The 27,944-nt window shown below is 33.5% G+C and overlaps 3 protein-coding genes across 8 annotated transcripts; 1 reads left to right on the top strand and 2 right to left on the bottom strand.

Annotated features, from left to right (window-relative positions):
* Nucleotides 1–61: 61 nt before the first annotated feature.
* On the bottom strand, nucleotides 62–5,715 carry LOC139993177 (protein Aster-B). Of its 4 annotated transcripts, none has more exons than XR_011801322.1 (14): nucleotides 5,234–5,714; nucleotides 4,787–5,066; nucleotides 4,498–4,699; nucleotides 4,008–4,288; nucleotides 3,728–3,880; nucleotides 3,429–3,582; nucleotides 2,218–2,376; nucleotides 1,957–2,078; nucleotides 1,610–1,802; nucleotides 1,313–1,543; nucleotides 1,067–1,220; nucleotides 859–979; nucleotides 544–731; nucleotides 62–439 (listed from the first exon to the last, which is right to left on the bottom strand). XR_011801322.1 is itself a non-coding variant. In XM_072014659.1 (14 exons), the coding sequence occupies exons 1-13, from the start codon at nucleotides 5,278–5,280 to the stop codon at nucleotides 597–599; spliced, it is 2,232 nt and encodes a 743-aa protein (XP_071870760.1). In that variant the 5' UTR covers nucleotides 5,281–5,714; the 3' UTR covers nucleotides 62–439; nucleotides 561–596. The 4 variants fall into 4 exon arrangements, 3 of the variants coding, with proteins under 3 accessions (XP_071870760.1, XP_071870761.1, XP_071870762.1); XM_072014659.1 differs by having other exon boundaries at nucleotides 561–731; XM_072014660.1 differs by having other exon boundaries at nucleotides 561–731; nucleotides 4,793–5,066; nucleotides 5,234–5,713.
* Nucleotides 5,716–6,364: 649 nt separating this feature from the next.
* Nucleotides 6,365–9,643, top strand: Cbs (cystathionine beta-synthase). 3 transcript variants are annotated; one of them, XM_072013673.1, is made up of 6 exons: nucleotides 6,365–6,635; nucleotides 7,572–7,681; nucleotides 7,754–8,103; nucleotides 8,194–8,441; nucleotides 8,523–8,793; nucleotides 8,881–9,643. In XM_072013673.1, the coding sequence occupies exons 1-6, from the start codon at nucleotides 6,553–6,555 to the stop codon at nucleotides 9,316–9,318; spliced, it is 1,500 nt and encodes a 499-aa protein (XP_071869774.1). In that variant the 5' UTR covers nucleotides 6,365–6,552; the 3' UTR covers nucleotides 9,319–9,643. The 3 variants fall into 3 exon arrangements, with proteins under 3 accessions (XP_071869774.1, XP_071869776.1, XP_071869775.1); XM_072013675.1 differs by lacking the exon at nucleotides 6,365–6,635 and adding an exon at nucleotides 7,057–7,174 and having other exon boundaries at nucleotides 7,743–8,103; XM_072013674.1 differs by lacking the exon at nucleotides 6,365–6,635 and adding an exon at nucleotides 7,058–7,174.
* On the bottom strand, nucleotides 8,880–11,167 carry Trs33 (trafficking protein particle complex subunit Trs33). The gene is made up of 2 exons (XM_072013676.1): nucleotides 10,847–11,167; nucleotides 8,880–10,262 (listed from the first exon to the last, which is right to left on the bottom strand). Exons 1-2 carry the CDS (start codon nucleotides 10,970–10,972, stop codon nucleotides 9,861–9,863), a joined length of 528 nt encoding a protein of 175 aa, XP_071869777.1. The 5' UTR covers nucleotides 10,973–11,167; the 3' UTR covers nucleotides 8,880–9,860.
* Nucleotides 11,168–27,944: the final 16,777 nt, after the last annotated feature.

Here is a 27,944-nt window from a genome sequence, read left to right on the forward strand (position 1 = left end):
TACAGAAAAGTAAAAAACTTTGTTGAAATGATAGGGAGAAGTACAATTCTTAAGACTATAATGCTCTAAAAATTATTTATTCTTTCTTTACATTGTGCTAATATACAACTTTCATTCACACAAACAAACATATAAATATAAATTCATATATATATATATACACACACATATATATATATATATATATATATGTTTTTGTGTATGATATAAAGAATATATTAAAAATGTAACTTAGTTTAATTTAGTATTCTACATGGAAAAAATTTACGTACATATATAACATACTAGAAACATTGAAAGTAATAAGAACGAACAAATTTAAATTGCATTTCCTATTGATCATAAACAGTTTGCATGTGTATTGTTGTGCATTTGGAGTTATCAACAATCATCATCATCATCATCATCATCATCATCATCACAGAGCGCACTTGTGTACCTAATTATAAGTTATATGCAAGTACAACAATAATTAGTGTTATATTCTTCTTATTAAATATACTTAATTAAAGTTCACTAGAATCATGACTTTTAATGACTTACCGCATTATAATACTCACGTTACTTTTATCGGAATATTTTTACACAATTCATTTTTACATTTCTGAGTGACTTCGCTGTTCTGTTGTACGCGAATTAAAGCTTTTCAAGCTCGGTTTTAACACAGAGAACATTTTTTCCGTCGCAGTTGGATGAATACTCATTTGTAATTCTGTTAACGATTCCTCTGTCTTTAAAATTAAGAAGATAACTTTAATCGGTTGTAATCTACTATTGTAATTCTATACAAATAGAACACACACACACACACACACACACACACTACGTATATAATTTATAATGGAATAGAAAATTTACTTGTCTAAGTAATTGTGCAGCAGTATGTAATACTCTTTGCCATTTCCTCATTTCTATATTATGCAAACTTTCTTGCTGTTGCAATAAGTGAATCCAATCTTCTTCGGTTTTTGGTGTATTTCTACATGTTGAAAAATTAGAAATATTAATATAAACGTCAATTTTATGTAGTAATTTATCATTAAACATTTAATATACTAATATGTACTTTAATACATGTAAATCCATAATAGTATAGGCTGCTGCTTCTTCTAAGCCCCATAATTTATAATACAATAAACCATTAATTACCATCAAACATAAGACAGCAATTAATAGTATTGAACTGATTATCATATTTGAGTCACCTCGAGTAGCAGAAACTGCACATGAAAAATTTGCACGTATTGAGTTTTATGAATTTCTATTCTTATATACTGTATTTTAATATCTTATTATACCATTGATTTCATACCAGTATTATCATTAATATGTGGCATGTTTAAAGAGTTTTGCAGAGCGGAAGACGTATGATCTGAAGAATGAGTTTGTAAAGAAATACCAGGGCCGGTAGCACGACGTCGTCTTCTTGCTTTTCTTTTCACTCCTCCGCTTCCAGTAGTTTCTTCACATTCTACCGTTAGTGCTTTAATCAAGCTCGTAAAATATTCATCTATTCCAGCCCAACAATTTTTCTCAATAACGCCTGTTATTGTTCAAAATATATAATTATCACTTATAAATAAGAAAAGCACATGTCACAAGTTCTTACTTTTTACAAAACCCCATACATTCTTTTTGTACTTTATTTGAGCATAAATTGCGATAGTTGTTTCATTCTCAGAAGCACTCGTAATGCAATAATGGAGTAATACAGAAAATGAATCTGCATATGGGATTCCAGCATTTACGCTTTCTACATCAATACTGTATAAATGACCAGGTCTGCTACATGGTAACATTATCTAAAAATTCCATTATAAGTCATCATTATTATATATAAACGAATTTGAGAGGAATGCTTTAATAGGGTATTAGTGAATATAAAAGCACTCTGTAATTAATATATATATATATGTGTGTGTATTTAATTGATAATAGTTTTATGAAAATAACAACCTGGGTTTCTGAAATATGAGAGGTTCTTGGTCCAATAGCTTGAGACAGTGCTATTGTAAACGATAGATTTCTAACTTTCTGATCAGTTTGCTCGTTTTGAGTCCATTCTGATTGTACTAAATCTAAATAGATCAATATGTCTGATAAGATAATAAGGTTAAATATGTTAATAATAAGTAAGTCATAAAAATATTTCTATATTAATCTTATTATTTTTATAGACTTTTTATGACACTAGATATGTGAATTTTTATATCTCACCAGTAGTTTTACGAGCAGTTTGGAAATCTAAGAAAAATTTTGAGTTTGTAAATAGCAAGGTAAATAATTGATCAATATGAATAGGGAATGTAGCCTTGCTTATTTGACGGCCTTCATGTGGTGAGGTACACACTACACTGCCTCGAACACCTAATTTTACTGAAATCATAATGATTAAAACATTTATATAACAGTACGAAGAATAATTTAATCGTTATTAATGGAACATAGATAGCAATATAGCTTCAAAAGTTGAAGCAAAATGCAACTAGTTGATAATTATATTTATTTAATTTTAAATGATATTGTGTCATTGAGATCAAAGGATAATTGATATCAAAATATCAAAATATTTTTGAATTTTTTTGCAATGTATTTAAAAATAATCCAACTTTCAAACTTTCAAAGAATATTTTAACTATGTTAAAAGATCACGTGTTTTTGTATTTTAAGAATATAAAGGAAGATCATATAAACATGAATTAATCTATAACAGAGTATCATAAAAATAATTTGGTATAAAAATTATTGGAAATAACTTTTTTTCTACAGTATATCTGGCATAAACGTTTTAAAAATTCATCAAATGGTATAAGAAACAGTAATATAATAAATAAAAATGATAGTAAATAAAATTCCATGATATTGGAATCAGTAAAATATACAAACCATACTATTAATTCTTTCTTGTTTATCCATGTGAACATTATTTGAAACTTCTTCAATAATATCTGTTAGATAGGAATCACATGTCACCAAGCACGTATCTTCAATGAAATGTTGAAAGAATAACTAAGCAGTTTTATTTTTAAAGGCTGCCTATAATTACTATACTATGGAGCGTAGGTAGGAAAAAATTGGTTTAATAAGAAATTCTGTAATAGTAACAACCCACATATCGCGCGAAAATTGATGCTGATGCTAAGAATAAGTAATAAACGACAAATGTACAGTGGACATCATCATCTCAGTGCTGAACTAATTCGCGCGATTACAAATATTATCATTTATTCTTTTAAGTAGATATAAAAATTGTATCTTTATATGGTAAAATATATTTATATCCTTGGGACATGTTTTGAGATCTATCTTAATATTATATTCTTCACATTTGTAAAGTAAGTAGCATACATTCCTAATGTTAATGTCTTTTCTAGCGGAGGAATTTCAAAAAGAGATTTAACAAAAAGGCACCACTATCAAAAACTTACATGTATGCTTTTCTGCTTCACTTTCTGTTGTATCACTTAGGTCTGTTGCATCGATAATAGGATCTGGTCGAGGCAAATGATGAACTTCTGCTTTTGTTTCAGAGATTGTATCTGGCACTCGAGTTGCTGCATGTTCTGTATTACCACTCTCTACCTTTGATATAAAACACATCATTTCATAAAAAAATTAAATTAAAATTAATACATGTTATTGAAAAACAAAAATAGCACACGCTGATTGATACTACACTCTAACTCCTATCATTCATTAATTTTTTATATGTTAATATATAAATTACCTCGGAAAATGATTCTACAGATAATCTTGTTGATAACTTCTCTTCATCAGGTGCTGGTAACGGCGGAACATAATCTTCATCATCCGATGTTAAACCCAATTCATCTCCATAACAAGAATGTACAAGTTGCCACATTTCAGGTGCATTCATTGGCTTAAACAATTAATTTCTTATTTAGACACTTCGACGTCTAATTACATTGAAAGTTTTATATTATTTTATATAAAAGTAATACGAATAAATATTTGTAATATGTTTCCATATCACATAATTTTCATACCTCACCAATAAGAGCATTTTGCCATACACGAAATAACATTACATATGTTTTATCTCTTGCACCGAAAGATGTCAAGAAAAACTTGTCAGTGGCAGTGCATATTAAAATTGCATTAGGTATCACAAGTGCAGTTTTTTCTTTGGTGATAGATGTAACATCTTTCCAGCGTAAACATACTAGAGTTTCCCAACTAAAAATATTTGCATAAAAGCATACGTAATTTTGAGATACATAGAGTCTTCCATGAACTAATATTTCACGTTGCATTGCACATGAATAATCTAGAAATTATATATTTTCTGTTATGTTTAAATATATTTGCAATCTGATATGATTAATATACTAATATTATTATAATAGTGATAAAAATGATTTAAAACTTGAAGTAAGTTTAGAACAGAAGCATTAAGAGAAATAAAGTATCAGTATTGACAGCACCATGTACTATATGTTATTACAATAAAATATTACATGAAAATTAATTACTTACCGACAACTAATCTTTCATCATCTGGTACATCTTTAAATATACGCCTAAAATCATCAGATCTAGATTTGTAAGTTGGATATAAAACATGATACCAAGATTTTTTTTTATTTCGTTCACTACTTCGTGTTTCTTTTTTACCCTCGTGAGAACTTTTTACAGCCTGAGAAGAATCTGACGATTTGTTTGCTATATCTTGTTGTTGCTATATTATGTTTTTAAAATGAATTGTGCATTAATTTGTGACAAAAGAAATTTTATAACAAAAGATTTTTTAATGATAAAATCTTACATGTACTTGATGATCATCCAATTTGTTGACACTATTAGATTCCTTGGTACTTGAATCATGACTTGTTTTGGAGTGATCTCGTTTATTACGCACTTTTGGACTAGGGCGTGGAGATAAATTTGGACTTGATACTGGACTATCTTTCTTTTCTCCACTTGCGCCACTCTCTTGTACATTATCTGATATACCATTGCCTATGTTTGTTGCTGTTGGATTCTGATTTTCCAACTCGGTCATAACTTCACGATTATATATTAACAAGTCCTCCATTGACTTATTCCTATCAAATTAAAGTTGCAAATCATTAGAAATAAAAATATATTAAAACAGCTATTTTAAAATATATACGTAAAAGAAATGAATAAACAATAAAAAGAAAAGAGAAACAAAATACAAAATAATGTGAAATAAGAATATCACTGTAAAATTCTTTGTAAAATTACATACATGTTTGTGGTTGGATATTTTTGAACAGATTCCACTTCAAAGTGCATAATATGTAATTATACAGTGTACTACTCGTAAGTTTTGTTTGATGAATGCTATGAACTTGTCACAATTTTAGAATAGAATACAACAATTTCTACCGAACGATGGCATTACAATACAATAGGTACCGATAATGTAATGCAGTATTTTTTACTGTTAATACATTTTAGAAGCAGAACATACGTGTGACTTTTTACGAACTGTATAATCGTTGCGGTAAAGACAATCCATTTCAACTAAAAACGTGAACCGTTACCGAACACGCATCAATCGTTGTCATTCATGTAGACTTATAATTCCTATTAACCTTCTGTTTAATTATCAAGTTCGTACTTCCTTAACAAAATTTTTATCAGTGTATATCAATGTTTAAAAAGAAACAAAAAGTACCGACAATGAGTACTTCAAAAACGATCCACCATATTGAAATGGCATATTCTCTTTTCCGGTCCGATACGAATCAAAATTTTCAAAAAATTAGCATGAACGTAATATTATAACATAGTTTAGTCAATAATCGTTTAGTAACATAAAATAAAATGTATCAATTACGTAAAATAAAAGCTGGAAAAATGTCGCGAATGTAGTTGTATCTTTTTTTATTTAATCAATGTATATATTAAATAATACAGTTAGTAGTTACGCGTGGAAACAACATTCTTTGCAAAAACCATATGTATGGTATGTAATCATCAATTACTGAGAAATAGTCAATATATTAGCTCTTAAATTTTAGCGTAATGTCCTTATTGTGACATTTGCATAATAGTTTTCATGAATACTGCAAATTCATTAATTGATTACGTATAGGTATATATACGTGCGTTTATATATATAATATAATATAATATAATATAATATAATATAATATAATATAATATAATATAATATAATATAATATAGTATAATATAATATAATATAATATAATATAATATATATATATATATATAGTTTATTTTTATACTTTAGAAATTGCATTTCACTTGTAATAGCGAGTACGTTATTAGTAAAAAACGAAATAAAAAATCATGATTACGAAAAGACAACCAATAATGTTAAATAAGCAGTTGTTGCAACACTTAGATGATCATATCGCGCTTACCGTAAAGCACATGTATGTAGCATTCATCGCAAGCATCATCTTTTTTATTAATCTTGGGACATATTAGTTAAAAAATCATGTACATATAATATTTAAATCGTTTGGTTGTATCGAGTTTGAAGATTATTTTTATTTTTTTATTCAAGAAACTAGAGTGTAATTTAAATCTTGATCATGGAATTTAAGAAGCCTAATAGATCTAGTAGCTGCACATGGGAGTTAAACGCAACAAATTCACCACATACATGTAGAATGGAGTAAGTTTATAACAAAAGTATTAACCAAAAAAGAAAAAGATTAGAAGTATTAATCTAGTGTAAGTGAAATTATTGTCATAGATACGTCATCGTCATACTCAGTTAAAAGATAGAAGGTATAATCAAATAATATCTTGCGGTATAATAAAGATGTAATTATAACATAAAAATTATCTACAACCATATCGTTGATTAAGTCCATTATACATATAATAATTACATAATTATATAACCGTTTCATTTTATTTTTTCTATTAATGTAGGTTATATTTTTCTGTGAATAAATTTCAAATTCTTGATGTAGATAACATTATATAATAGAAGAAACACATCCGTATGTATGTTTTCTATTTAACTTCTTACAGCTACACAGTTACGTGACTTAAAAGTTGTACACATCTGTGTGTACATATATTCTTTAAATTTTATTCATATATATTTGCCCATCGTTATAATATATTGTTAGACTAGCATCGAATGATCCATGATTATAAGATTATTACTTTCGAAGTTGGAATAATAAGTACTTAAAAATTAGAGTAAGAAGACTACAATTTATTACATAAATTTGTTATTTTAAATGAAATTTTAGTTATAGAAAGTTGAATTTCGTAAATCAATAACATATTATAATCATTTGAGATAGCAGAAAATATTTATTTCAAAGATTTAAAAGACAACTGTAAATGTTTTGGTTCAAAAATTTAAATAGATAATTCTTTTTGTCTTTCTTATCATACTTAGCCTATTCTTTAAAAATAAGAAATAGTTGGAAAATTTTAAATCAAATATAATACCGTTATTCTTAATATTTGTATAGTATGCTTATTTACTTTGTTATGTAAGAGTTTATATTTTATATGAAGCTTTCTTTTCTTTTTTTGAATTTCAATGTTGACTTTTTTTTACATTGTATTAATATGATCTTTATTTCAGAAATGGCGACCGTACCAAGATACTTCCTGATATTTTAACTACTATTGGACAAACTCCACTTATAAAATTAAATAATATCCCAAAATCTTGTGGGATTAAATGTGAAATGTGTTAGTATTAATTTTTTTTATTCAATATGTAATTTAGAAATTTGATATAATTAAATATTAGTTTACTTTTAGATGTAAAATGTGAATTCCTTAATCCTGGTGGTTCTGTGAAAGACAGAATCGCATATAGGATGGTGCAGGATGCAGAAGAGAAAGGCTTGCTAAAGCCAGGATATACCATTATCGAACCTACAAGTGGTAATACTGGGATTGGTTTGGCAATGGTTGCTGCAGTTAGGGGATATAGATGCATTATTGTTATGCCAGAAAAAATGTCTGATGAGAAAGTGTCAACACTTTGTGCACTTGGTGCTGAAATTGTTCGAACCCCAACAGAAGCAAGTTGGGATAGTCCAGAAGCTCATATCAGCGTTGCACAAAAGTTACAAACAGAGATACCAAATAGCATTATCCTCGATCAGGTAATGTCACATATATGTGTACATGTATATATTGTATATTATTGAGTATCGTACAATTTTATTACTTTCTATTTATATTGTATCGCTCAGTATACTAATCCTGGAAATCCATTGGCTCATTATGATCAAACTGCAACTGAAATTTGGAAGCAATGCGAGGGGAAATTAGATTATGTAGTAGCTGGTGCGGGCACTGGTGGTACTGTTTCAGGTATTGCGCGAAAACTGAAAGAATTATCACCAGATATAAAAATCATTGCCGTAGATCCCAAAGGAAGTATTTTAGATCCTGAATCGCAAGATACAGAAGTTGGTTTTTACGAAGTAGAAGGAATTGGGTGGGTATAACATCCTTTTCCGTTATATCAAGATACAGTATCTTTTTTTGTATTTTGGATGATCGATGAAATTGTTTTTAGGTATGATTTTGTACCAACAGTGTTAGATCGTAACGTAATCGATAAATGGGTAAAAACCGAGGATTACGAATCATTAAATGCTGCTAGAATGCTTATACGTGAAGAAGGTTTACTATGTGGTGGTAGCAGCGGCTCTGCGCTTATAGCTGCCCTAAAGATAGCTAAAGATATTCCCGAAGGAAAACGTATAGTTATTGTTTTACCCGATGGAATAAGAAATTATTTAACTAAATTTGTATCCAACCATTGGATGGAAGCTAGAGGATTTTTGGTAAATTATACATAATTTCAATCTATACAAATACTGTACGTCTGTTTTATTAGAAATTAAAATGATGTATCATTGAATAAATTGCAGCAAGCTACATGTCAAATTGAAACAAATAAGTGGTGGTGGAATATGAAAGTTTCAAATTTATCTTTTGATAAACAATCTTTGTTGAAGGAAAATACAGTAACATGTCAAGAAGCTATTCAAATGATTAAAAATACGGATGTACAACTGCTGCTTATTAGCGATAATGATATACATATAAAAGGTGTCATTAGTTTGAATAAAATTTTGTCAAACATAATATCTGGTGCAGTAAACTATACAGACTTTGTAGAAAAGACTATGGTTAAACAATATGTTAAAGTTAAGTATTCAGCATCTCTTGGCTATTTATCACGGATTCTTGAAAAAGAACCGTATGCGGTAATTTTAGATGATGAACGCGATGATGCTTTTGTTGGAATCATAAACCAATTTCATATTTTGAATTTTATTACTAAAAATAATGGATACAACATCTAATAATTATTCGATGTATCAGGTCTTAAACATTAACATACAATCGTTAAACCACTTTTAAGATTATCTTACTCGTTTGTTTCATTATAATTGTTTTTCATAGTTTTTACTTTTATTATACTCTGTAGCTACAAACAAAATTGGATGTATATACTTGGAAACTTATAACTAGCATCTCCAGTTATTTTATGCATTTAAATTAAATATTATACAATGCATTTAAAGTATATAGATACTCATTTTGAAAAAAATGTAAAACTTATTATATGATTAATTTTACATATTTGTAGAAAAAAAGAAAATTATATATATATATATATATATATATATATATATATACTTTTAATAAATAAATCCTTATAAAAATTATTTTGCATTAAAATATACGGTTTATGATACTTCAATCAAATGTACGTTTTAATGCACTACCTATTGTTACAACTAGACGAAACGTATATTCTGATTCTTTGAAAGAATCGTTAAATATTATTTCGTAATATGTATTAACTTTTATTGAACATGATTTTGCATCGTATTTACGAACATTAAATTCTTTGAACTTGTACATGAAATTTACAACTTGGTAATGTAGAAATTTCTGCATTAACGGTACTAATAATTCCGAGATTAGCTAAACTTCCTCTTAAAAGACCACAAGTAAATGTCAATAAACGTGGACTTTCTTGAAGATATTGTTTATTACTATTAGTACCTACTTTATTCAATAACCGAAATGAGTTGTCTTGTAATACATATACACCATGGTGATTTGTCCTTAAATTATCAATTTGTTTATGATAAAGACCAGACCAAAAATCAGTACAAATAAATTTTATCATATCCAATTCATCTTTAAATCGATTCCATTCCCTCGTCAACCGTTCAATGATTCTGTAGCCAACACTGAATCCCATCCATTCTAGTCGAGACAGCTCTTCTTCCCCTTCCTTTATATATTAAATATTATGTAGATATTATCATACAAGTTATAATGTTTTTATAATATTTAACTTTAATATCAATGTATCAGGATTTGATCCAACAAAATTGAATATAAAAATGAAAGTTTTAAAGTTTGATATTAAAATTCGTAAATTTGATATATTTATAAATTGATAATTACAAAAAATAATAAGACATTTATAGTTTCTCTTTCACTGAGTGACTAATGCTTTATTGTAGGATTTAAAAATCTAAAAATATATTATCATAACAATTGATAAAAAATGTATTAATCGTACATTTATAGGATTGACACATTTTATTGTATATTGCTCAACTAGTGATGTGTATTTTTAAATGTCAACAAAATTAAAGTACACAATAAAATATAACATTTAATAATTTAAAAGATAGTTGTAAAAATAATGTTTTATTTAAACAAAAAATGTTAGTCAAATATGTATATATATATATAAAATAATAAAAGATATAAGGGATGCAAAAAAGAAATATAGAGAAATATCTATATAATATCACGTAGTGCAAAATTTTTGAATTATGTAAAATTTATGGTACTGTGCATAATTACCTTATTTTTACATGATTTACTCAGAGTATAATTAACTATCTCAGCGTGTAAATATTCGAAAAGGCATTCATCAGCTTCTCCGGATGCGTGAGAATTAGTTTTCGTGTCAATTACTTGTGGCCTCATATTGATATTTTAAAAAATCACGAGTTAGTATTATAATATATAAATAATATATGCAATGTATGAATAGATCGTATATTATTTTATGTTCACAAAATATACAGACAATCTGCTGCTAATCTGTTTACTATTTATACATTACACAGTATAATATGAACATTTAACCTTATTTGTCTGGCTTTTATCATTGACTAAGAATTGAATAGACACGATATGCAATCATTCCCTACTCCCTACAAGCAGAGATGAGTAAGTAGAGAGATGACCAACGCTTATGGACGAAATTTAACCAAGAATTGGACTGCGACGTGTATCTGTGCGTACCTACGTTTATTTCTTTTCTGGTATAAATTTGCTTGATATACTGAAAAGATGGTCCATTGGAGAGGAAGGAAATTGTTGAAAGGCGTAATGTTATTTGAGAAAGGAAAGTTAGCACAGAAAGAAGAGAGAAATGTATAGGATTTGGTAAATTTAATAAGTGATAAATGGATGGCAAATGGAAAAAAGGGTAGAGAATAATAGGATGTATTTAAAATATTTTTTTGATGAAAAGATAGAAAATAAAATAGCGGTGATTGTGGAAAAAATGGATTAAACATAAATGTAGGTTTAAGCAAGCAACACGTAAAGATCCCGGTTAGCTCCGTGTTAAGGTGTCGGACTCATAACTTTTTGGTGGCGTGTTGGATTCTCAAGGCTGCGTGCGGAGCCCCGTTGTTGTTGCGGGGTGCTCGTTTCTTCATCCTGGGGTTTCTTCCTCGGGGTAGTGTGTACAAACCGGCTCGAGGTAGTGAAAGCTACCTGATTTTGCTCCCATAAGCAATTTTTGTTGTATGTTTGGTAGGGGTGTGGGAAGGAAGAGAAGAAGAGTACCGTGTCTAGTCCGGGTAGGCATGGCATGTAGATGGGTAAGAACATGAGCATTTATCGCACGACAGATTCAAATATAGAGGGAATTCTACCGGATATTACAATTACAAATTACGAACGTTATTAAATAAAACGAAGTAAGTAATTAAATGAATAATTGATCTACAACAACACACTAATATAATCTTATATTAGAAACAGAATTAGAACAGAACTATCTGTGTGACAATATCAGAATTACATATATATTTAAGGATTAAAGTAATTGTTGTACGAAGTAGAAAAAGTTTATTAATCGATATAAAATATTTTGTCGAGTTGCAAAAATTAACAATGTTGTAAAATATCTGCAATTGTTATGAATTCAAATATTATATAAATTCTCCTCCCTCTGAAATAGGTGACTATAGGTTGACCACTGGCCAACTTCACGTTTGGTTATTATAGTCATTATTTCGTGTGATTAATTCACTCTCTAAGGTATCGTACAAGCTTCCTTAGATCCTGTACCAAGTTCTTCGTGAAGAAAGGATCGTAAATTAACTACATGTAGCGGAAACTATGCGAAATTTCGCGGCATCGCTCCTGCCTGACGAGAGAAACTGAATAATTATTCACAAATTCCGCTCGAAAGAGGTGCGAGAATGTTGTCAGAGATCCACTCTATATTCTGCGATTCCAAAAGTGCACGAGTTTGTTCCAGAAAGGGAGCAACTGTTGAAAATTCGATGAATTAGAAAAAGACGTGCACGATCGATGCTGCTATCTATCGGAGTCGGCTGGAACTGCGAGAAAGTAATAGGAATATAGAATGTGCGTGGATGTATCTCAACTTCTGTTAGACGAAGAGAGCTATATTGTGCGACAAAGATAGACACACTTCTCCCTCTAATTTCACGATTATTCCTTAAGTACTCTTTTCCCTGGTAAAAGTAAGGAATTTTCAGCATCGTAAGACAAAGGTTGAACCTCTGGCAAGATTCACACACCGATTTCGACGGAATTTCCCTTTCATTAAATTAGTTATGAACAATTATTTTAGAAAATGTCGTGACTGTGGCTACCGCGGTACGTGTCTGCGATTTTTTCTTCTTCTTTTTTTTACTAATACTAACTTTATGCAATATTAACACGTTCGTCGCCACGTCTCCCATATCTATGTGACAGGTATACTTCCGTGGGGGCCCCGTCACCAAAGTATAGGTGATGCTCTTCTTGTTCGAGTTAATTAGATATAGGATATTATATATAGGATATACAAAATAAAAATATTAAAAACTTATTTTTATTATTAAAAATACTTTTTATTAATTTATATTCTAGATAAAATATTACATTATGCTATATCGCATGATGTTTCTTAAAACATTCCAAATCAAGACCTGTATGGGGTAGGATCGTCCGTCTGACGGAGTTAACGGTGGTCTGCGTTGTCACGTAATTTTTTTAAAGTGAAAAACACAAGATTCGGTCTGAAGTCAAGTTTATTTTTCACAGTTAGGTTTTGTTACAAAAAAGATCGGAAGAAGAACTGTTCGGTCCTGGCTCGTACCATCAGGGAAGAAAGCTCGGTGTGGGTGTGCCCTTTTGAACTCAGAACGCGGATTCGTCGTCCACACTTTTCGGTAGAAAATGATCCGCTAATGAATGATAAAGAAAACCAGATATGGGCATCCTTGTTCATGGGAAAAGTTTGTTATCTCGCCAGACACCCGCTTTCTCCGTAATAGTTAAGAGCGTGCAACAAATATGCGGACCATCTGTAAACCGAAAATGTTTATGTGAAAAGAAATGAAACAGAACAGATTCGGTTTACGGTGTCTCCTTAGGCCTGTTGAGAGTTAGCGTTAACAATGGATACCTCCGAAGGTCCAGACTAGGAGGAATCTCGCAAGGACCATCGCATCTGGCGTAGCATGTGCTAAACAGAAATTTGATCCGTGACAGCGTCGTCGCCGCCATCAGGGATTTAGGGCTGGGGGTATCCCCGGAAAAGTTCGAAGCCATGTGGTTGTGCAAGAGGGCCGATCACGGGACGCCTCCGGCGGGTTACCGGCTGCGGTTGGGAAGGCCCGATGTCGAAGTCGGTACCCGGATGAAGTATCTGGGTCTGACGCTCGATAGCCATTGGACCTTTGGCGATCACTTGGAGCGTCTGGTACCGTCTGGGGCGTGTGTTGCTTCGGCTCGGCGGACCGGGCGTCGGGGTGCGCCGGCTGTACGCCGGGGTGCTCCGATCTAGGCGGCGAGCCTGTTGGACAATCGTCGCAGCCTCCTGCTGATCAGGAGACTGCATCGTACGGTGGCCGCCAGGACGGTGAGAGTGTATCGCATCGTCTCGGCTACGGCGGCGTCGTTGCTCACGGGGTTTGCCCCACTCGAGTTGGAGGCCCTACGGTGTTGCGAGATCTATCAATACACGCGAGCACTGTCGGGCGGTCTAGACGAGGCGGCACGCGGTGACGCTGTGGTGCGGGCTCGAAGAACCTTATTGGATTCGTGGCGGGCCGGTCTCGCAACGGGAACCGGCACGCCTGGCCTCAAGGTCCTCCGCAGGGAGGGCTCGCTGAGTGCGAGTTTATGGGGGCTGGCAAACCCACGTTTCCACAGCCAGGGAGGACCGTCGGGACGAGCGTTCTGCTTACGAGAGTCCTCTATGTACACCGCAGGGTAGGTCGCCGGGAGTATACGTGCGCTTAAGTGCGGCTATATTCTCTCTACGCGGCCTTGGGTAGTAGCGCACCCACGATCCCGATGCGAAGGATGGGACCGCCGGGATAAATCCCTGGGTACAAAAGTACCGCAGGTCCCCGCTTGCGTGAAGTCCCATCTTGGTCCGCTGACTGGTCGGCTAGCAGGTCGTCAAGCCAGCAGTGACGTGGCCATACATCCACACGGTGGTCCCACCAATGACATAAGTTGGTACCACGGGCGGTCGAGTGTTAGCCCGGAGGGAGTAGCGACCCCTCTGCTCGTCCAAAATTCGGGTATGGACTCGTGGTGGCAGTGGTTGATGGCCCAGATGCTGGAAAGGCGGCCGTTCACGGAGCGCGGGTGTCCCTCCCGTGACTTCGGAACGGTTACGCCGGCGGGTAAGCAGCGTACCAACTGCTCCGGAACAGTCCTGGGAGACGGTAGGGCTTTGGAAAACAGCCCCGTCTGACCTGAGGCGAGCGAAAGCCCCTGCCAGGCTTAGTTACTCAAGGTGGCAAGGTACAAGAGTACCTTGTGCGCTGGTATCCCAACCCCAATGGACCCTAGGGGGCCCGAGTTTAGTGTGATGTCCGCATCGAGGTATAAGCTCGCAAATACGCGTTAATTTCTCCTTTTGACAAGTTTCCCATCTCTCTATAAACTCTTTGACTTTATTTAATAAATATGGAATTTTATATCGTTCTTTTATTCTTTGGTATGTCTTTTGTATCCCTAAATGTCCTATCGTACCGTTATGATTTTCCTGAATTATTTTCTCTATCGTTTCTTCGGTTAATTCTTGGATTGGGTCCCACGCGAAAGTGACAGGATATCGGGTATCATTGAAATATAGAAGCATAAGTTTGATCTGGTTCTTTTCTAATTCTGCAAACGTGTTGTTTCCTATACCTACTTTCTTGTTATTTCGTAATATGTTGTCGATTTTCCGTAACCACACTGCCTCGTTGAACTCTCCTCATTCTGTTTTAGATAATTGATAGAAAGATTGGTCGTTAGGTTTTATTTCTAATCGTTTTGGGATATCTGATTTCTTTTTCCATTTTGTAAAATGTTGTAAGAAATCTAAGACTACTGTTCCTTCGGGAGTTTCTACTTTTTGAATCGCGTGAATTCTAGATAAGCTACCTGCGACTGGGTTTTCTTTGCCTTTAACGCATTCGATTGTGTATTTGTACTCTTCTAGCTTTAGTCTCCATCGCATTAATCTAGACGATGGGTCTTTGCAATTATTCAACCATTTCAAAGCTTGATGGTCTGTTCTAATAATAAATTTTCGCCCTAACAAGTATTGTCCTAGTCGTTTCAATGCCCATACGATAGCTAATAATTCTTTTTCTGTAGTCCTATAATTTTTCTCTGGGGGGTTTAGCGTTCGAGAGATGTAACAGCACGGGTGTCCGTCTTGTGATAATACGGCTTCTAATCCTTCGTTACTAGCGTCTGTCGTTAATATGAATGTTTTAGAGAAATCTAGGTATGACAGAACAGGTGCTTGACAAAGTTTTTGTTTGAGCGTATCGAAACTGTTCTGTTGTTTGTCCGTCCAGTCGAAGTTAGTGTCTTTTTTGTTTAAGTCAGTCAGGGGTTTGGCTATTTTAGAGAAGTTATGTATAAATTTCCGGTAGTATCCCACGAGTCCTAAGAATGATTTGACTTCGATAAGGTTTTTAGGAATTTTAAAATTTTCGACTGCTTCTATTTTATTCGGATTAGGTTTTACTCCTTCCGATGTTACTATGTGTCTTAAATATTCGAGTTCTGGTTTTAGAAATTCACATTTATCCAGTTGAATTTTTAGTCCTAATTCTCTTAGTCTTTGTAATACTATGGTTAAGTTTTCATTATGTTTTTGAATAGTGCTTCCAAATATGATAATATTTCGTTTAAATATACAAAGCAATGTTTATTAATTAATCCGCGAAATGCTGTATCCATCATTCTTTGGAATGTTGCTGGCGCGTTTTTGAGTTCAAAAGGCATTCTGTTAAATTGGAAATGTCCTTGCGGTGTTGAGAAAGCAGTGTATTTCTTTGAGTTTTCGTCCATAGGGATTTGATGAAAACCGAATGATAGGTCAAGTGCTGAGAAGAATTTCGCGTCTCCTAGTTGGCTTAATATGTCTTCTATGTCAGGTAATGGATAGGCACCCATGCTAATGTTCTTGGAATCTCGCTATCTTATCGCTTTGTTTAGTCGGATTTCGTCTCTGACATTTCGTCTGTCACAAGCGCATTTTCACAAAGAAGTCGGCATACGTGATGATCGGCACGAGCGGTGGCGTGATCCGAGCGCGGTGGGGGTCGTCTCCCCGAGAGGACAAGAAATTTATCCAAGGGGAGTCAGTCTAAGTTCAAAATTCATATTGCATACATCGAAAGCCCTGACGAACAAAGTCGCTTAAAATATCGGAAAATATCAAAGGTCAAGTTCTCGGTGCTCTACCCGTCAAATCGATCAACCTTCGTGTCAATCAATTATTGTACTTTCCGACACGACGAAGTCAAACAATATCTGTCGATATAGATTATATAACTGTAGATTCCAGTTATAACCAAACACCCCTATTATCCTATAAGAAATAAGGGGATCGCCCTGCTCGTGGTGTCGATTCGTTTAATCGTAACGGGAATTTACAACTCCCGTTGACGCGCTTCAACGCTATCGCGTCTCCCCGCGACTGGACGAAAATACAGGGACAAACAGTCTTTCTCTTAGCAGTCCCTAAACCTATCACCTCCGAAGACACGAGAAATCTGCTTTTCTCACGTACGATACTTCCCGTCAGCGACTTTCTTTCAAGGGCAGTTAGCATTCTTTTCCAACCACCAACACAAAAATGAGCCAATTAGCAACGGCGTCCATTTTCCTTACTTTCCGAATCAAGGCTTTCTTCAACGAATCCGATGATCTCGCATCCTAAGACACACCCCAATACAGTTTTCCTTCGTGGCATCATCGTGACGGAAAGTCAGTCGTTACATATCGGTCCGAAGCAATAGTTGGTAGTTCGTAATAATTGATCAGAGTTCCACGGCATCTTAGGCAATCATCATCCGAGCTTATATCGCGCATCAAAACGCATCAATCAGAAATCGAATTTGTAATTGCGAATCGCGAACCGTTACTAATAATAATCGTGAACCGCCAATATAACAACCGCGAGTTCTACACATCGTGTACACACAGAATATATTATAATAAATATTTATTATTAAATATATCTGAGTGATTTTTCAGTACCTATCACGACCCAACCACCTCACAACCAATAATTAACAATATTTAAGCAACTAATTAATAACAATTAAACTATTAATTTATAGCAATGGAAACATTTGTTAACAACATTTAAAACATTAATTTATAACAATCAAACTATTCTTCAAGGAATCAATAAGTCTCTCGCTAATAGCCTAATAGATTGTTTGATAGATCTAACGAAGAAATACCTAATCGCGATTACAGCCAATTAATTCATATTATTCGCTACAAAATCAATATCAGTATCACGTACAGCGATGCAGGCGGTATCGAAGAAAAAAAGCCATTTTATGTTACAACTGTAACGAGTAAATTTACTTGTTTAACTTTAGAGGAATTAAAAAGGTACCTGACTTTTAAATAAGCATTAAATAAGAATTTTAAATATCGGACACAGTGATGTAGGTGTTATTTAAGAAAAAAGAACATTTTCTTTTGTAATTAGCACGAGTAAATGAATCAATATCGATAATATAATATAATGTTTAATATGAATTTTATCTATCTAATTATTTAATACCTTAACTTATTTCACAGTAACGTCATCGACTGCCGTTAGGCTTTGTTTCCCTTTCTGTTCAAACTAACTGATAGTCGAAAACTAGTATCAAAGAAGTGTGAATATAGCTTTAGCTTGTAGGAACTATTAAAACGATAAAAATGGATATCGTATTAAATCGTTGAAGGCGCCTATTTACGATAAAAATTAAGAAATTGGTCAATGTGATTTTGTGATAATGGAAAAACCGTCTTTTGCTTTGTCAAAATATCGTTACCCTTTGATTGACATCTCGATACTTTGTAAAGGTATATAAGGGACCCAGAAGTGGCGCGCGAGCTTTTTAGCGCCTGAACTGTCGGAGAGTGAACATCGAAGGAGAACTTAAATATACGATAAATAAACAAAAAATATTAACAATAACATTGAACTAGTAATTTATAACGTCTAAACCGTTAATTTACAACACTGAAGCTATTAATTTATAACATTTAAGCTATTAATTTACAACACTGAAGCTATTAATTTATAACATTTAAGCTATTAATTTATAACATTTAAGCTATTAATTCATAATATTTAAGCTATTAATTTGTAATGTTTAAACTATTAGTTTATAACGTTTAAATCATTAATTTATAACATTTAAACCATTAATTTATAACATTTAAACTATTAATTTATATCATCTAAGCCATTAATTTATAACATTTAAGCTATTAATTTATAACATTTAAGCTATTAATTTGTAACATTTAAGCTATTAATTTATAACAATCAAACCGTTAATTAACAACATTTGAACCATTACTGAAGAACAATTAAAGCACTAATTTGTAATATTTAAGCCATTACTTAATAACAGTTATACCATTAATTTATAACAATCAAACAATTAATTAACAACTTTTAGACCATTAATTCATAACAATCCAACTAATAATTAACAACATTTAAGCGAGTAATTAATAACAATTAAACTATTAATTTATGCCAATGGGAACATTAATTAACAACATTTAAAACTTTAATTTATAGCAATTAAACCATTCTTTAAAGGATCAATAAATCTCTCGCTAATAGCCTAATAAATCCTTTGATAGATCTAGCGAAGAATATTATTCGCTACATAATTAATATCTGTATCACTTACATCGATGCAGGCGCCAATGAAGAAAAAAGGGCCATTTTATGTTACTACTATAACGAGTAAATTTACTCGTTTAATTTGAGAGGCATTAAAAAAGAACTTGACTTATAAGTAAGTATTAAATAAGAATTTTAAATATCGCATACAGTGATGTAGGTGTTATTCAAGAAAAAAAAACATTTAATACAAGAACATTTATTATTTAATACCTTAACTTATTTCACAGTAACGTCATCGACTGCCGTTAGGCTTTGTTTCCCTTTCTGTTCAAACTAACTGATAATCGAAAACTAGTATCAAAGAAGTGTGAATATAGTTTTAGCTTGTAGAAACTATTAAAACGATAAAAATGGATATCGTATTAAATCGTTGAAGGCGCCCATTTACGATAAAAATTAAAGAATGGTCAATGTGATTTTGTTATAATGGAAAAATCATCTTTTGCTTTGTCAAAAGATCGTTACCCTTTGATTGACATCTCGATACTTTGTAAAGGTATATAAGGGACCCAGAAGTGGCGCGCGAGCTCTTTAGCGCCTGAACTGCCGGAGAGTGAACATCGAAGGAGAACTTAAATATACGATAAATAAACAAAAAATATTAACAATAACATTGAACTAGTAATTTATAACGTCTAAACCGTTAATTTACAACACTTAAGCCATTAATTTATAACATTTAAGCTATTAATTTACAACATTTCAGCTATTAATTTACGCCATTTAAACTGTTATTTTATGCATTTAAGCTATTAATTTACAACATTTAAACTATTAATTTATAGCATTTAAACTGTTATTTTATACATGTAAACCATTAATTTCTAACATTTAAACTATTAATTTATATCATTTAAGCCATTAATCTAAAACAATTACTCCATAAATTCTTAACAATTATACCAATAATTTATAACTATATCCTCCCATTAATTTAAAGTAATTATGCTCTTAATTTATAACAGTTGTACCATTAATTGGAAACAACTCTACATTCATTGATTTAAATGAATACCATGAATTCGTTGTGAGTAAATTAATGATTTATTTTGTTTTATTTAATATTTACGAAATCTTTCAAGTCCCTGAAGTGCTATTGTATTTCTATATAGCATTATTTTTTAATTTTAAATTCTAAAGTATTTAATTTCTCATTTCACTATTTCATATAAAACCAGTGGTAACGCAGAGTGTACCTATTGAGTGTCTATGGATGAAATGTAATTTTCCATGTCTGCACAAAACCAAGGAAACAACACCGTATTCATCCATACGCACTACAATTGGTATCTTGCATGGTTTCGTTTCTTCGATGATAAGTTCAATATTCCAGTATGATTATGCAGATCCACGTAATACAGCCATTCTAATTAATAAATTTCAATACGCGCTACTTCTTTGTTATAAAATAATTTTACATCTCTGCTTCCAATGCTTAAAAACTGTTTATGTAAATGGGACCCGAGCGTAGTTACCTCCTCGTGGTGGGTCCCGGTAATTGGTATCGTTTTCCAAATAATAATACACCAAGTACTATTTTGAATATTAGTATTATTATTTGAAAAACGATATCAAGCTAAAAACTACTTGAATATAGTCTGGTCTTGATCATCCAAAATAATTTTGGTGATCTAGACTGGACTAAGACCCCCCCGCGGGGGCAACGTTGGACACCGTGGGACATCGTGGGACATCGCGGGACCCCGTGGGACACCGTGGGATGCGTGCGTTTTAGCTTTAATTAATCATAAGATAGATACCTATGTTATGTGCATTGTAAGCTCATTTCGTACAAAGATACTTATCCATCTTGGAACGAAAAATATAAATCTCGTCTCTCTGGATGCCCTCACTTACCACGTTGGAAAAATTTTTCCCGCGATTTGTCGGTTCGCGATCGCTCAGTTCTTTCAAACTGTCGCGTGGCGTACTCACTCGCGCGTATTCCGGGTACGTGCGGGTCAACGTGCACTGGACAACTCTTTAGATTCGCAGGTCGCCCAAGGACACCTCTTGTCTTGGTGACTACTCGACGACTGCTCGTCGTTTGCCTCGAATCGCGGGCGTTGTCATCACGCTGGCGTTACCTGTGAATCTGTTGACGATTGAGTCGCAGGTCCACAATCCTGCCCGATTGGTACTTCGGTATTTGGACAGGGGACCTGCATTTAATGTCCTCCGTAATTCTGTTCGAACTCGCGGGGGTGGACCCCACTGTTCAGTTGGGGCCTTGCCTTTGTAATCCTGTTCAGCGGTCCCTTCCCGGGTTCAACTGTTCAGTTGGAGTGTGTTAAATTGCAGGCCCATCTGCTGGACACTGGTATCATCGGTAAGTGCCATCGACCGTGATAAGATCCAAACGACGTGACAGGAATCGAGCGAAGGTCAATGCTTGCGCTTCTACTGAATCTTTGAGTTATCTGGTGCACGGGGGAACGTCACGTAGGTTTGTTAGTTTTTTTGAGAGATCGCGATTACGTTCGTTCCGGGCGAGCCGCGGTTTTTCTTCATCGTCTGATTGTTGGGGCTCCTTTTCCATAGTAGCCCCATTTCTTTTCTTTCGTTCCAAGTTAGACAAATGTATCTTTGATACGGAATGTTGCCGATAGGGTTGCGAATTATTGTACGATGTTTGTACTGATCGATGTAATCGTTGTGAGTGAGATAATGTTGCGTTGTGTGGAAGATAGATATTGCGCCGCGTAAGCGTTGTTTTACGTTTGTAAAGATTCGTGTAACTGCTGCGTAGGAGATAGGTGTTTCGCGGTTAGGCTACGAAATAACTATCTTTTTACGCAGGCCCATGATGGAGTAGAGTCAGAACTCGATATTCTTGCCAATAGGTTGAATGTCGAGACCGATGCGTAATGTTAAATAACTCATGGGCGGGTCTCGTGCGTAGTCACCTCCTCGTGGTGAGACCTGGTAATTGGTATCGTTTTCCAAAAATTGATCAGTTGATTAATCTTTGAAAAACGATGCCAAGCTAAGAACTACGCACCAGTCCAGTTTGGGTCAGCAAAAGCCGCGAAAAGAATTTTGGATGATCTAGACTGGACTGCAACGTTGGACACCGTTGGACACCGTTGGACACCGTTGGACACCGTTGGACACCGTTGGACTCCGTGGGACATCGTGGGACACCGTCGGACACCGTGGGACACCGTGGAACACCGTTGGACACCGTGGGACACCGTGGGACACCGTGGGACACCGTGGGACAAGTGTATTGTAAGCTCATTCTGTACATCGATACTTTTCTGACTTGGAACGAAATATAAAAATCTATTCTTCTTTTCCACTGAATCTAGACTATAATTTCATTTAATTATTTTATACATTTGTTTTAATTTCTAGTAATTTTTCGAGTAACTTATTTGTCGAAAGCAGAGATAATATAAAAGTAACAGAAAAATTGACATATGGATGCGAAGACTATTAAGGATCAATCCGATAAGTATATTTTAACTAAGACAGTTTTGTATGAAAAATTTTGTTGTCTTTTTATTCGAATATGGATTACGTTTGATATACAATTTATATTTATTTTAAAGTATATTTGATACATATTTCATAATAGATAATTTCTTAATTATTTGGAATACTAAAATGAACATAAAGACGATTAAATAAATTAATGTTCTATTTCCTATGTATGAAATCATTCTCTTATTTCAAACAAATTTTTAACGAATTATCTTATTGTTTAAATTGAGTTATATCAAAACAATTTACTTATCTGAATTCAATTTCTTTTGCTACAATATGTGAATTTGCTACAGTTAACGTCATAAACTTGCACCCTAACAACAGTTAGATTCAAATACCTCGAAGCAAGGTTTCGCGCTCGTTTGTGCAGTATTCTTTAAGTATATTTAGTGGTGAACTTTTGAATTCTTGCAAATATTTTCCAATAGTTATAACACGCGACTATAGTGTATTAGTGTAATGTATATTTCGTATTCTAATAACGAAAATTCACAGTATATATTCTAATTACGAACAATATAATTCTTGCAAACGATTGCACTGCATTCACGGTATTCGTAAGCATTTGTTGGCTATCGAGAAATATCTCACAATTTTCAACTAAATAATATTTTTCAAACTTATTCCAATTTCTTAATAATAATTTTTGAGTGTAAAAAAGTAGCAGTATTTTCTAAGTAAACGTCCGATAGGAAAAAGAAGAAAATTATCGAAACGATGTTTCGCTTCTTTTCCACCCCCACCCCCATCCCCGCCTTTAAACAGCTTTATTTTCAGGAAATATTTGTGACCGCGCGCAATGCGGTTGTAGAGTCAGTGTTTGTTACGCGATAGTTTCTTTTCAATATTTTAAAATCACGATAGTTTTGATTAAATTCGATCGAATAATCACACGCGAAAATAATAAAATTTTATCAATCAAATTTGTACGCGATATTAGAGTTCTTGTTCGCCGATTATAATTTACGCGGTCGTGGTAACGTAGTCTTTTCTTTTTCTTTTTTATACATTTATTTTTTTGAATATTCGTTTTCGGTATTAGAGTCAGTGCCACCCTCAAGAGGATAAAGCCTCTCCAGGAGCTCAAGAATGTAAGTAGTTTTATATATTGTATTTCAATTTGTTCTATTTATTATATTTTGTTTGAAATATTGTTAATTATAAAATAAAAATTAATGATATTTTAGAAAGCTATAAATGTCCTTTTTAATTGAAATAAAATCTTAAAGTCTTAATATTTAAGTACGATAAAACCGTCTGATACGCATAAAAAATCACTGAATGTTTTGTTTTCAAAACTTTTGTACTAGAGTTCCAATTTACATATTTATTAGACGTTACTCTTTATTATTGCTAAAGTTTCAAGTTTGTTATTACGTATTAACGATATTAATGATATCTCATGTTCTGTTATAGGCATATCACTGCTTCAACTTCTTCATCTTCTTTGAGAATGTTTTAAGAGTGGCTCAAAGGCCAAGAATGTAAGTATTTTTACATATCGTACTTCTATTATATCTATTCGGTATACTTTTCTTTGATCACTATCAATTAAAAAATACAATTTGATTGAAAATTTGGGAGGTTAGTGTTTTCTGTGGTTATTCTTTCATTAAAATAAAATAAGTGTTAAAGTCTTAATACCGAATTATGAAACAAATAATTAACATATTTAAGAAATCATTAGATTCTTAATTTTTAGATTTTGAACTTTCATATTAGAGTTTCAGTTTTTATACTAATCAAAGTTTATTAGAATTTCAATCTTTATTATTACTAAAATTATTAAAGTTAAGAAACCTTCATTTTTCATTATCTCCAACTTTTCAAATAGTCAGCAATCACTCATCATGTTTTCTTTTGTAACAGATTTTTCGCAACCCCCATTGCTACCATTGGCCATTCAACGATTCCTGCCTGATGTTAGTCTCCCTGATGATATTCGCTGGGATACCACAGCATCCAGGGTAACGTCCTCTGTTTCTTCGCATCGAACGGTGAGTCGCATGCATTTCTGTTCCTCCGGTCACTCAATCATGTCGTAGGATGAAAGGTCCGAATCGGCACGGGTGACCGGTTGTATTACGTAGAATTTCTTGCGAGCATAGTGACCGCGGGTATTTTTTATACCCGCGAGTAGTAACATTCTTTTTTCAAATTTATTAGTTTAGGATAGGTTTTCTTGCATATCGCGATTATAATAATTAGTTTTTTAATAGTTAGGTTAAACATAAACATTTCCGAATATATTCGTGTTATTTATAAATATGCGTGTTAATATTCCGTATGAATATTTGCAAATGGCTAATATTTACACGAATATACCTGTATGACATAAATATACTTGATTTTTAGCAATGAATTGATCGTGACAATATTAAGTCACGTTTATCAGGTTAGTCAGTATTAAGTAAAATTCATTTTTTTCCGTACAAAAATGTGTGAAATTTTACATGCAAGAAGACACTTCGCGACAGGCAGATGTTTTAATCAAAGCAATAATTTTGAACACTGCTTCTGCATTTTCGAGTATGTGCTTTGATAAAGAGATCGCCTGAGATTATTTCTTAGTAATATATTTAGAGTAAACTGTTCCATTTGATCGAATCTTAATCTTTTTTCAATTAACGCTACCTCTTTCGCAATATTAAAATTTTGTTCTTATTTATGAAATTAATAAAGTAGAGTTATTACAATATGAAACGAAGTAATGAAATATAAAATCAAAGAAAGTTAGTCCGTTAAATAAAAATTGGACAAACTAATCATCTTTTTAGATCAGGATTTTCAGGTTTAACCATTTCCGTGCCCATTGTCAGGATCTCATTCACGTGCCCAGGTGCTACTTGAATGGGAGAAAGACATTGGGCACGATGATCTAGAATTAAGTAATGTAATAATTTCTCAGCGACTGACGATGCGTTAGCGTATCGTGCACGACGTAATTTCCACATTGTGTATGTGTGTTATTAGGCCGTGGAATTGCGTCGCTTTTTTTCATTCGTTAAAACTTCAAATATTAAAAATATCGAGACATATATCGATTCAATTTACGTCTCGATACAATCACATTTTGTGATAATATCATCCACGCGATTAAGTGTATATGCACTCATAATATTGCTATCAATTGCAATTATAATTTCAAGTTTACTTATATTCATTTAAAAAATATAATTTCTGCAGACGTGTTTTATCACGTTGTACGCAATGATCACTAGCCTTCGTCAGTCGATTTCAGGAAAAAGGTACGTACCCTTAGAGTGTGCATGTTTGCTAAGCTCGGGTGTCGGAGGCGTCCCGGGACGTCCTCTCTAGTGTAGGTTCTTTGCACCCGGGCGTTTGCGTGAGAACCGTGGAGCGAGTGTGTTGGTGTGCCCGTTTTGCCATTTTTAAATATAGCGCTAGGTAGGATAGGTAGTATACTTTCTGGTGTGTCTGTTAATTATAAGTAGGTAGGGCCGGGCAGGTTGGCACAGTCTCTGGTCGGGTAGGCACATTTTCGTGTGACCAACCTGTTTCTGGAAATTGGTTTGAAAAATCGACGGTGAAACTGGCACGAGTAGAGCATGCTCTCGTCTCTGGTTTTGCCTATCGATTTTTCGAATTTCGCGGTCGCGGTCGCGTGGGCTCGAAACGAACGTTTATCGCTCGAGCACGCACATGCGAGTGGACAACGATCACAGCTGTGATCGTTGGCCAGTCCATGCGCACTTCCATCAGCTTCCGCGGTTTATATTTTTATTTCACCTTTATAAGTTTTTTTTTTTGTTTGCGATTTAGAAGTCTCGAGCTTAGATTTAAGTTTCAGCGGGCATTGCGCTCGAAGAAAGAAGAGGCTATATGCCGAAGAGGCCCGACAAACTGTCACTCAAGAGGGCAACTACCAATGGCTACTCATCCTCTGGGTCGTCCAGAGCATGGGAAGTCATTATCGTTACTACTTTGTCACTATGCTCGCTTTTAGTGTTTGTAGTAATAGTAGTAGTAGTTTTTGGCCGATGTATATATCGGTCCATCGTCCCATTGGGCCAATCGCGATTTTTCGTATTAGTGTTGCGACGAATTAATCACGGATTGTATTAGAGTTACGAAATAATATCGCGGCTTTGCATTAGTGTGGCGAGAAAATGATTACGGTTTGAATTAGAGTTGCGATAAAATGATAATCGCGTTTGCTTTAGAGTAGTGAATCGTCTTTTGCAAATTTTATTATGAATTTTTAGAATTTCTTATAGAACTATACGTATCAGAATTTATCCTTTTTTCTGTTGTTTAAAATTAGATTATAAAAATGTTAGTTTTCAATTAATTTTATAGTATTGCAAGTTTCAGCATCAGAATATTTGAAGTAGCTTTTTCATATAGTAAAGAATAATTTTCATTAAATTCACTTTAAGAGTTAGCGTTGCGATATTGTTCCATCGCGAGTTCTACTAATTTTTCCTGTTAGCGTTGCGATAATGAATGATCGCGTTTTCTTAAGTAGAGTTGCGTTTATAAAATGCCCAAACCCTCCGACTGCATTTGTCGGACACTGTTTCTGGCTCACACGATACAGCTGGAAGAGCTGTGCAAGTGTGATCGTTCATCGGCAACCTCCTAAATGGTTGCACTGCGATATGTCAACCCTCCACTCGTGATTTTTCTTATTAGTGTTGCGATAAATTAATTACGGGTTGTATTAGAGTTGCGATAAAATGATAATCGCGTTTGCTTTAGAGTTGCGAATTACGATATCGCGATTGCCTTTTGCAATTTTTAGAACTTTTCCTGTTTTGCATTGTTTAAAATTAGATTATAAGAGTGTTTAATTAATTTTATAGTATTGCAAGTTTCAGCATCAGAATATTTAAAGTTGCTTTTTCATATAGTAAATAATAATTTTCATTAAATTCACTTTAAGAGTTAGCGTTGCGATGTTGTTCCATCGCGAGTTCTACTAATTTTTCCTGTTAGCGTTGCGACAACGAATGATCGCGTTTTGTT

The sequence above is a fragment of the Bombus fervidus genome, chromosome 12 (genome assembly GCF_041682495.2).
Source record: "Bombus fervidus isolate BK054 chromosome 12, iyBomFerv1, whole genome shotgun sequence".
NCBI lineage: Eukaryota > Metazoa > Arthropoda > Insecta > Hymenoptera > Apidae > Bombus > Bombus fervidus.